Source organism: Hakea prostrata, chromosome 4, assembly GCF_041222555.1.
Source record: "Hakea prostrata isolate BN-2017 chromosome 4, UWA_Hpros_2, whole genome shotgun sequence".
Taxonomy (NCBI): Eukaryota; Viridiplantae; Streptophyta; class Magnoliopsida; order Proteales; family Proteaceae; genus Hakea; species Hakea prostrata.
The window spans coordinates 38,112,785-38,124,816 of record NC_142603.1 but is presented as its reverse complement, the minus strand read 5'-3'; the positions used below and the strand labels follow the sequence as shown (position 1 = coordinate 38,124,816).

The following is a 12,032-nucleotide window of genomic DNA, read 5'->3' as shown; positions in this document are numbered from 1 at the left end:
AATTTTGTTGGATGGATTTTCTTCTTCTTATGTGTATGTTATTCTGGTTCTGTGAATTATGTGGACTATTTCATGATGATTGTAAGGGCAGAATTATGTTCAGTAAGACAGTGAGAGGGAGAGGACAAAAGCTCAGTCATGGTACTCTCAGTTTCAGTCTTAATTTCAGACATTATAAGTTGCTGTCCCAGATTTTTCAGTCAAAAACAGTCCAAACACCAATTGGGAACAGATTAAAATCACTCAAATACTTGAAGGGCCACTAACTTCCACCAGGGGAGGAAAATTGTAAGAGTAGTAATTATTGGAAAAGAACAACAAGACCATTTGACTAAGAAGGTTAATGCTACAGACCCTAATTGGGAAGCAGTGGAAGCCCGTATCTTAGAACAAATGCTGAATTCTATGGGGAAACATATTGTAGATCTGGTTACTCATATTGATTCTGTTAAGCAGCTATGGCAGTATTTGAAATCTTGAATGCCATATATTCTGATCAAAACAACCTTTCCCACATGTATTAGTTGTCCCAGGAGTTTGGTATGCTCCCAGGTACCTGTAAATTGTGATCCATCTGTCAGAACCAAGGGGTCTTTCACTCTTTCTGTGGAAACCTCCACGAACAATCATCATTTTTTATAGTTTTTCTGCTTCTCACAGGTATGCCACTCCTCAAGCAAGGAGCGACACGAGCAGAGCACTAAATAGTAATTTTTACACATTGAACATTTTAGAATTTCTGGCTACTATTTACCAAATCTAATTACCACTTATGAAGTAGATCAGAATGGCCATCCTTTGACATAATACTATGCAGACTTCAAACAGATGTATGAAGAGCTCAATCCCACACTTCCCATCACCTCAAATGTCACTAAAATGCAGAAGCAGTGTGAGCAACTAGCATTTATGAGTTTTTTAGGACTTGGGAATGAATTTATCTTAAGATATGCATGATTCACCACTTTTGTGACAACCACATTATGTGAGGTCCAGCAGAGGTTGGATTGAATTTTATTTTATTAGCTACTATTTGTTAGATTATGATATTACCTTTCTATTTTCAACACTTTCAATTTTTATGTAGCTAGACTAGCAAGCAATACGTAGGGAGATTTGTTTCTTTTCCTTCTTATTACTAGGGTATCAAGCAAGTCTATTTTACGATAGTGATATTTGATGATCTTGCAACCAGTTTTAGAGATATTAGAAGATATCTCTAATATAAAAACTTTTCAAAAAAAATACACTGCCAAGGGTGAAAGCTGCACCAGGCACAACTCTCCATTCCCTCCTTTCCCAACTCTTCTTCTCCTTCTCCATCACTTCTCTCTTCCTTCAGTTCTCTATTATTTCTAGTTATTTTAATTCTAGTTCTGTTACATGGTATCAGAACAGTAACTACATATCATGATGTAAACCCAGTTTTAGGATTGAGCGTAGTCTTGGAATTTCCCAAAAACTAAGGCTGCCCAGGAATTTCCAGCAAAGAGGATGGTTATCCTAGGGTTTATAGGGTATTCTATTACTCTAAAACCCTGCTGTAATGTGAACTCAGGTCTGAAATTTTAACAAAATATCAGAAACTAGGGTTTGGCAGGGTGGGGTTTCAGCTAGGGTGAGAGAAGGCCTCACTTGCTGTTCTATGATTTCAGAACTTGTTATTCACTAGTCAGGTATGTAGGTTATGGCTACAAGTTGAAATAGGTTCAGATTTCAGAAGTTCAAAATTTGCAGAAATTTCTGAGGAACAACATGATATGCAGGAATTTTCCAGAATTATGAAAACTAGGTCTAGTTGGGCAAATAACAATGGAACTAAGCCAAAGGGGTAGGTGTGATCCTAGGGAGAGAAGAAAAAGGAGGCTAAAGGGCTGGGAAAAGGAAACTACAGGGGGTGGGGTTTGTAGCTGTCACAGGGAGAAGAGGGGATAGGGGAGTCGTGAGGTTAGGTGAGGGGAGGGGAATGGGCAGAGGGCTGTTGCAGGAAGCAGAGGAGGGGATAAGGGTGCTGAGGGGGGGGGGGGGCTGGGAAGGTCTGCGAAGGAGGGAGGGGGGTAGGCCTTGAGCAAAACAGGGGAAGGATGGGGGAAGAGGGTGGGGGCTGCTGTACTACTTGAGTACTGCTATATCTCTTGAAGGAGGCTACTCGATTGCTAGAAGAATGCTGGAATGAAGAAAGAGCAGCTTGAATTGAAAGTGGACATGTTGATCCTAGAACATTTCTTAATACTCAACCATGGCCCCCTCCACAAAGAAACCATGATCCTCACTCAACAATTTTATTTAATCATCCAAACTGAAAATTACATAGAATGCTAAGCTATATATAGCTTTCAAAAGACTCTAGGACCCAATGGGATTCCCTAATAGACAAGGATCCCACCACTTAATATGGACTCTTGATTTGAAATCTAATAACTAAAGACACATGCCGAAATAGGACTTTAGGTTAACTTAAAAAATGACATGCCTGAATTCTTTGCTAGTTAATACTTTAAAGCACATGTGCCAATTTAAGATAACTAAGGACTCAACAAAACAAACTTTAATCAAAACACAACTCCAAAGACCAATTCCAACAGAACTCAACGTAAGAGATTAAACCCAAATAAAACTCAAGAATTAAATCTGGAAATAAATCCAGCATTGAAAGAGGGCTAAAAAGCTCTAAATACCCCTACTCACATTATCTGACACCTTTTGGTTCTCCAGTTTTCTAGAAAGAACTCCCATGATACTACATCGAGTGACACGTCTGCTCTTGCTGATTTCACTAGTAATCTTAAATCAAGTTTTGGAAATACTTGTGGTCATGGGGCTGCTACTAGAAGAAAACCCCCTACCAATTCTCAAGAGTCTACAAATACATCTAAACCAGTTGAGACTTATCACTGTGGTTTGTCAAGGCACATTCAGACATTTTGTTAGAAGTTACATGGAAAACCTCCACAAGTTGCCATACTGCTATGCTAGAAAGACCACCTCTAAACTTCCCATCCTAAAGATAAAATTGTGAAGATATCTGCAGAGGATTATATTCGCTTCACCCGTTTTCAGGCAGCCTAGTCCCAGCCATCTACCCCTATGCTTAAACAGACAATTAATGCAAAAGCATAACTCACATATTCTCAGCCTTGGATCATTGATTAAAGTACCTCTAATCACATGACCAGCACCCTAGGTTTTCTTTCCTCTTTTTGTTCCTCTACTTCATAAATGGTTCCCATGCCACAGTTAAAGGCATTTGAACTGTTCCTCTCACCCCATTTGCCAAGCTTCCCGTTTAGTTTATCGTTTATTGACAAACTTACCACTGAGTATAATTGTTTTGCTGTCATTTTTCCTGTTTTTGTCATTTTTTAGGATCTTATAATGAAGAAGCCACTTGAAAGGGCTGTGAGTCTAGGGGGCTATATCTATTTGACAACCCTGCTTTTATGGCCTGTTCAAGCATCTCCATACTGCACCATATTCATTGTCGACTAGAGTTTGAAACTATCAAATAGTAGTTTTCAGCACAACTCTAAGTTACCTTGTGAAACACGTCAATTTTGGAAGCTTTACCGTGTGAGCCATCCACACATTAGTGGTCACTCGTGCCCTAGTGTTTGCTCAAAATGTTCAGCCCCCATACTGGACTGATTCTCTTATTGTTGCCTATCTGATTAATTGTATGCCTTCTTGACTTCAAAGCCCTTGGAGTTGCCTTTTGGGTAAGAAACCTGTTTTTACCCAACCCCCCCCCCCCCCCAATCCCCGGTATTTGGTTGTGCCTATTATGTTCATAATCATCACTATACTAGCAAGCTTAATGCATGAAGCATTTGATTTTCTCCTTCCTAGAAGGGCTACAGCTGCTACTATCCTCCATTCCACAAATTCTTTGTCCCATGGATGTCATCTTTCATGAAGCCTCATCCTATTATACCTTGACACCTCTTTAGCAAGAGAATATTTTTGGTGAAGATGCGTCAGCAGGCCTAGATGTTTATCAAACAATTGAAAATGAAATGGATAAGCATCCACCTATAGAGCAGCCTGAGGACATACCTAGTGAGGGGGAGTCACAAACGCCTAGTAGAGGTGTCTTGAAGAGACATAAGCAACAAACTCCTGGTAACCATGTAATCAATTTAAATCAAAACAATCGAAATTTCAACCGAATCACTGCATTTTCGAAAATCGAAACAAAACCTTCATGTTTCGGTGAATCATAGGTTTCGACCAAAATTTCGCAAATTTCAACCATTTCATGAGTTTCAACCTAAACTTCGCAAGTTCCGACACTCAAACTTGTTTTTCTTGGTATTTGTTGATCTATATCCCATTTTCACCTAATTTCCACAACTCCTTTGCCTTCAAACACCTCTTTTGCTCCTCTTTTGCCTCCAAACACCTCTTAAGCCACAATAGCTACAAAGGAAACTCCAACGGCAATAGACTGTGAAGCATGAGCCATAACCCAACAATTCAAAACTTCCCATTTTTTTTTTTTTTTGTTTTGTTTTAGTCTAGGACTATGATCTATGATTGTGTGTAGTTAGACTTACTTTTTTATTATTTGATACTCTCTTTTTTTAATTTCCTGATTTTAAAAACTATTTTTTAAATTATGTATTTTGAAAAATAAATATGTATACATGATATATGGGCTTCAACTAATATATGTGAGGTACGATCACTTGATCTAGTTGGTCATTGTATTTTGTTGATTTGTTGTATATGTAACCATTCTATCAAACAATTCATGTATGTTAATAATTCTATGCATGTATGCAATATAGTTTGTACTTGTTGAAACCACTCATGTGTTAGTAGACTCAAATGATAAATTTTCAGCGATTTTTTTTTTTTTTTTTTTTTTTTTTTTTGCCAAAATACTAGTTCCATTGTGTTTATTATGCTTTAAGTAGGTAGGAGGCAAAAAATCAGATGAAATTGAGGTCACATAAAGCCCACAACCTAGGGATGAAATTTCAAAAAAAAAAAACCAGGTTTCGAAGCAGAATTCGAGCTATGGTTTAAGGGGCTTGTGAGTTATTATGGTTACATGCTCTACTAGAACATCCGAGGGGCATTGCGTGCCAATGCCCCTTCTTATGATGCACTATTGTGAAAATCAAGCAGCTATAAGCATTGCCCGTTATCTAGTACAAGATGACAAGACAAAGCATGTGGTAATGGATAGGCATTTCATAAAAGAGAAGTTAGAAAACAATATAATATATATACCATTTGTGAAGTCTGAATATCAAGTAGTACATATCTTCACCAAAGGGTTACCTGGACGAGTATTTCATCCATTTTTAACCAAGTCGGACTATCTATGACCAACTTGAGGGGGAATGTTGAGAGAAGGACAAAGAAGTCCCTCTCTATCTAATGCTAGCACTAGGATCAAGAGGGATCATCCCTCTCTTATTTGAACTAGGACTCCACTACTATTTTGTGTTGGACTGTCGGACTTTTTCTTCTTTTATTATTCTTGACCTTCTTCTTATTTCCTATTTCAGTTCTAGATTGGTTTTTTATTCCTTCATGTATTTATTCTTTTCCTACTCAAGCAAGATTTGCTCAAATTGTAAACTGTAAATCCCCCATTAGGAGCTATCAATAAACTCAACTTTGGGCAATAACCTCTCTCAGTTATGACACTTACGATTTATGTAATACCTCAGTCGCTGCCCTTCTTCATCTTCTTCTTGCCTCTTTTCTTCTCAGTTTCAAGTTTATATTTAAATAAAGAGGACCTGTGTCACATTGACATAAGTTGAATTCAGTTTCATTGAACTGACTTTTCTGGTTTGAACCAGTGGTTCAATTTAAGTGATTATGATATTACCTTGATAGTACTTGGGAAACTTGTTCTCTTCAAGTGGTCAACTGACATTAATTAATCACATGACCTGCTGCCTATGTAATAGAATGTGGTCAAGTTGGGGAATCAGCTTCCCAGCTAGACGGCTGCTTAGGAGTATAGGGCCCTAGACCATTCTAAACAAAAAAGTGATTAGTTTGGAAGAAGAGGAGGGTGGAAGGGGGTTGGAATACTGGAATCAACCCTCAGGTTTTCAAGCTTTCTGCTCATTGCAAGCTGCGGGTGCCACCACTGCCATGTATTCTCCATTGGAGATTAATCTACTGTCTGATCTAGAATTGTAAGATAGGTGTGTTATCATCAACTCCTTGATAACCTGAGAACCAGAATCAAATCAAAGCCTGTACAACTTGTTTGAAGATATTCCTCATGGACTGTTCAAGATTAAGTTTTACTCTAGTTCTACAAGTAACAAGCTGCTGCCAAGGAATTCCTGCAACAATAGTGAGTTATCACAATCCCCAGCCCCATGATTCTAATTCCATCCTACCATAACACCAGATCCTACTTATCCCCTTGTTTTTCAATTTCCCAAACCCTAGATCCCTCACAGCCTTTTCCACTGTCAAAAACATTCCACACTCAAATAATCCCTTACCCCTTTAGAGCACTCAAATCTTCTCCCAGTACAATCCTGTCATTTGAAGCCTAATAATCATCAAACCTGCCCCTATAGTTGAGTCAATTGACCAAGAACCCAATTTTGGATTGTTCGAACCTGCTTGTTCATTGAAGATCCTGCTATTCAGTCCTAATTGATCTCTTATCAACCTAGGCCTACATCATTCAGTGCAATGGGTGGGTTCAATTTTCCCCAGCACTTTGTACTTATCAGTACAAGGATGATATAAATTAATGGAAAAGGTGTTTAAGGTAAATTAACATTTTAAAACAAAAAATGATAAATTTGAAGCACAGTTGCAGCACTGCATGAGTTTTCTTATTATTGCCTATACACAAGTTTTCCTGTTTACCAGGATAACGCTGTCACAGCTGCATAAGAATTTACATTCAATGTCATTAATCCAAAATGTAATATACCTTCTCTTTGGTTCTTTTTGCCAGCTTTCTTTTTCTTCGGATATTCACGAGTTTCTTCTTCTGCCTGGGCTTTTGGAGAACTTGTTTCAGGAGCTTTACTAACAGGAGACACTCCTCCAATGTCGATAAGAATCGTATCCCGATTCTCCTCTCTTTCTGGAAATTCAGTTGTATCATACACAGGTTGTTCTTTCTCACTTTTTGTTTTTGCTTGGGATTTTGTGGAGTTCACTTTTGGAGCTCTACTAACAGGAGACTCTCCTTCACTGTCAATATTAATCATATCTTGATTCTGATCTTTCTCAAGAAATTGAGATGCTTTATCTGCAGGTCCCTCTTTGAGACAACTAAAATTACCCCTTACTGGACTATCATCGGGAGAATCAGAGTCTGAAGATAATGTTGTAAATGTCTGAGGCACCTGCAAAAATGTGCATCCTTGTGATTAGCATCAGGAGTAAAGATTGAACACAGACCATAGTTTCTGTGGTCCATGATCCGGAGAGTACTTCTCCTTTGAAGAAAAGCCCCTTGAATTCAATCAATGCTGGTTGGTATCTGATCCATCCAAACCACCTTATAGGCAGCGCAGGCTTTTTCTATATCAGTCTTCCATCATTCTTCTTTCTTTTCATTAAAGAAGCATTGTTTTTTTTGGATAAATTTTTCTGCCGTTGACATGTAAGCATGACTTAAAAATTTTGTATAGGTTTTGTTCTAACCAAAGTTCATATGCAAAACTCCTTTTGCCTAAATGAAGTAGGACCAAGCCTAAAATGACCACCAACAAAGTAGTAAGAAGGATAGGCATGTAGTAGGGCTCAATCCTCGTATAACCACAAATAGAGGTGAATGGAGGACAAGGACGGTATTACCGACCCCTTTTAGGAGGATGTTCCCAAGATGCTGCCATGACTACTACTTTGACTTCCTCCAGAAATTATTTTCTTTTTTATTCATTTTTACTTCTATTTACTTTCTCTTATATTTTTTATTGTCATTGTCTCTATATGATCCATCACCACATTTAGTTGGGTTATGGTTATGGACCTCATGGTTGTTGACTTGTTGTCATGACTAGAAATTTAGAACATCAGAAGCATTTCTGTATTTTGCACTAATGTTCATCAACCCTAACTAGAAACTACATTCCATTTTAGCACAATTTTAACAATCTGATCTGCCCCTATCCCCTTAGTTGCTGTTATGTGCAATACAATACTGAATTAACTCAGAATAAGAAACAAAATAAAGGGATTAGAGGGATTGATGTATCCAGCCCCCAGGCAGCCCCAAAAGAGCCTAGAAGGGGCCCAGGCCCATCTAAAACAGGGGCCAAAGAAAGGGGGCCGAAACTGACCAAAGGGGCAAATTGGTCATTTCACCCCTTAATTTGAGTAGGGTTAGGTCAGAATTATTTCTGAATTTTTTTTAATTCTGTTTTTAAATTTTAATTTGGAGTCTTACTAAGTAAGTCTATCTTGTTTCCTTTTTAAGAGTCATTAAGTTCTAAATTAGGAAAGAGCTATTTCCTAATAAGGGATCCTAAATTTTGAGCACTAGTCTAGTAGCTTTGGTTTCCTTTTTTGAGTCTGAGTCTTTTGTTTAGGCTATAAATAGCCTCTTTTCAATTGTAATTTTCAGATTGGATTAATGAACGAATGAATAGAGTTTGAGAAAATTCAACTTGGGAAGTCGTGGGATCCCTGGGAGGGTGACCTGCGGCTGGGAAGGAAGATCTCCTACAGTCAACTTTCTTTTTCTTCTTCAAACAAGCTTTCAGAAATTCCAACTCTTGCAACCGTAGCTTCCCTGCCCCAATTCCCCTTTGTTTGACCTAGATTACTACCCTAACCCCATTTCAGACCCTTGTCGCCCCTTCTCCTATTAAATCCTCCAACTCCAGCCCCTTTCCAAGTCCTAGGAACCTTCTCTTTCTTCCAACGTTTGCAATCCTAGCTCCATTAGGAAACCCATATTCCCAGCCCCAATTGGACCCTTTTTACTTCCTTTAGGTCGCCCTTAAGCCTAGAACACAGTCCTCTTATTTTCCCCAATTCAGCCCTAGTTCTGAAGTTTAAGCAAAAACCTGCAATTCATCTTCTTCATTGGATTGCAGAAATTTCATATTTCCATATTTCTTTAATCATTCCCAAATCCTAGTTTCCCTGACCTTTAGACTCCCAAGTTCTATCCCTAGAATCACAATTACCTTAGGAACACCTCCCCCACAACCCCCTATTCACTCCAGTACTGAAACCCTAGTTTGAAATTTTTCTGCAATTCATATTCTCCATTGAAGTTGCAGAAAATTTCTGATTTTTTTTCCAGATTTTCTGAAAACCTATTTACTTCAGCCCCAACTATCCAAATCTGCCCTAAGTCTTCTAACCCTTGACCCTAAGTCTAAAACTATCAAACCAGCAAACCCTCTGTCCACAACCAGCCCATCTGAAACTCTAAACCTAGTCCTAATTAGTCTAGGACCTGATCTCAAGTCTGAATTCTGAATTCCCTTTACAATTTCAAATCTGAAGTTAAAACTCCAGCAGCTTTGAAATCTCTTTTAAACCTTTGCCGAAACATCAGAGACTCCCTATTTGCTGCTGCAACTTGAATTAGAAGATCCTGAAGATAACCCAAAACCTGGGTTTACATCAAGGATTAACAGGGAACGATATGGAATCCTTCAGCTTGATACCAAAAAAAATGCAGACGAAGGTGGAGATCTGCTATGATGGGCTTCACAGAGAACAGAAGAATGAAACAAAGGGGGGAAGAGCAAACTCACATTCACACAAATTCACACAGAGCTTCACCGAAACAAAACTCATTAATCAAATCTAAGTTCTCATTGAAAAGTCTAAAAAAGTCTATAAAAAGGTGCACAAGGCTTCCACATTTAGCATGGTCTAGGAAGGCTCAAATGTACACAGGCACAGCAACACCCCTCTTCCAGGGAGGCTTTATCCAACACCTGAAACCAATGACCAAGGACAACATAAACAAATGACTAATAACTAGAGCAATTCCAACCCTTATTGGGACAAAAATCCTTAATTTTGTTAGGGTTTGGATTTCAAAGCCTGTAATGCTTGTCCAACAAGTCAAGTGCACCTGCATCAATTCTGTTCTATTATGTCATTTAAGACAGGTGCTAAAAGCAATGAACAGGACTAGGGTAGGGTACAAGATTGAAGAATGCAAGACAAACCAAGAGCAGATAACCTACCTGACCAGGAGGTTTGCAGCTGTGATTCACAAGGCACTAAGGTCACAAAAGGTCACCTGAAAAACAAGAGTGGGCCAAATCACACAGCTGCAATGCCAGGCAGCAACTGGTACTTAGCACTTAAGATTTCAAACTCCCCCCCCACCCCCAGTAGAGGTAGCTTGGTAATGCAGAGTAGATCAATGGGGAGACTCTGAGGTCTCAAGTAGCTCTGACAGGAACCAGCAAGTCCACCAGAACAAAATCAACTCATTCAACACTGACACAGGGCACCACCTCAAGCTACAACAAGACAGGAGAGATAACCCTAACAGCTCACTCACTGGTCCTCTGGTAGATAGTGAACAGGCCAGATCAGAAAATCCACAGCAAACCAGCAAACAGAGCCAAGAAAATCTATAGGGAGAGATTTCAGAATCAGGCCTCAAGCATCTCAGATAACCATCACTGCAGACCACTACGATCAGATAGCTTCTGTTGGAAACACTGGAAACAACCATAGCAGAGACCCCAATACCAGTAACGCTGACCACTGTCACAGACCACCAGGCAGAAGCACTAATAGCAGTAATAACTCTATGCATAAATTTGTTACTTTATTCATCATTATGTTGGATGCTGGTGTTGATTATGTAGGTTCTCTGCTCGTGGAGGTATTGGTCACAGTTGACTCCGGAAAGACACCCATACCACGAAAAAACTATCAGCTTTTGTGTAAGCGAGTCTAGCTTCTGTTTTCTGAGTTCTCTAGTGAGCTTGTAAAGAATGGCTAAGGAAGTAGCTTTCATTAAAGTTTCTAAGTTCCTCCAAGTTGAATATAATGATGCACTGCTCGAAATATCATCGTGGGAAATTTCCCATTCAATAATCTCCGTGAATTTTGCTTCTGGAACTGAACTGTGGAATACAAATGCCAAACTCCAGCTTTCCCACTCAAAAGAGAATAACAATACGATTTCTAAGATCAGTTCACAGAACCAAGTAATGCAATGATAAATATCATGGAATGAACCACCCAAATGAACATAAATCAATTTTTCCTTGCTTTAATGTGATAACAAACTATGGTCTTAGTCATCGAGAATGCAAACAGAGATAATAAGATTAACCCTAGAAAACATATCCTAGGTCCTCATTTGAAGATTGGAAGTTTCCAACCTGTATCTACAAGCATGAAACCGCTTCATGAACTCGAACTGAAGAAGAAATGGAAAAGTTCATATTTCCACTATCGGAATTATCAAAAAGAAGAAGGAATATACACTGAAGTGCGTAACTAATTTGGGTGAAATTGAAATGACGACAACTACCTGGTAAGATCGAAGCCAATCTGGCGAAGACTCACGAGAGCCGCCCATTCTCTGTGTTCTCTCTGGAACGAAACACGGCGGTTGTGTTGTCGGCCTGGCTGTCGTTTTCCGATTTTTGGTTGGTGCAAGTGGCTCACTAGTTCCTTGTTCCGGCGCTTGCGTTTGTTAACGTTTTCTTGTTAAGGATTTCATTTTAGTTTTGGTAAATGATCTACTTATGATTTCATGTGTTTTCTTCCTGTTTCGAATTTGATTTGCAAATGGTAGATAGTATTCCAATCCAAGGGATATTGCAGGGTTTTTGCCAATGGAGGAGTAGTAGGATGGTTAGGAACCCGCCGGGAGGCTGGGTCCTCCGGCGGCATATGTAATATCCCTATCCCCATATATAAAAAGCGCCTTTATATCAAAAAAAAACTTTACCAATCCCTTGATTCTTTGGATCCTGAGTTTGTGAAATGTCGTTTCCCACCTGTTGAAGGGCCTCTTAATGGTATATTGGTAGTTTCGCATCATCTTGAGGTAAGAAATGATGTCTCTCCCTTGGACCCTATAAAGCTCTATGGGT

The 12,032-nt window shown here is 39.0% G+C and overlaps 1 protein-coding gene across 4 annotated transcripts in view; it reads right to left on the bottom strand.

Moving 5' to 3' along the window:
- Nucleotides 1–11,701, bottom strand: part of BIN4 (double-stranded DNA binding protein) — a 43,475-nt gene extending 31,774 nt beyond the window's left edge. The window contains exons 1-2 of one of the 4 annotated variants that reach the window (XM_089152943.1): nucleotides 11,465–11,701; nucleotides 6,923–7,343 (exon numbers count right to left, since the gene is read on the bottom strand). In XM_089152943.1, the coding sequence (XP_089009069.1) occupies nucleotides 6,923–7,343; nucleotides 11,465–11,512 (469 nt within the window). In that variant the 5' untranslated portion in view covers nucleotides 11,513–11,701. The other 3 variants (XM_089152942.1, XM_089152944.1, XM_089152945.1) reach the window with 3 other exon arrangements.
- Between the last annotated feature and the right edge of the window lie 331 nt (nucleotides 11,702–12,032).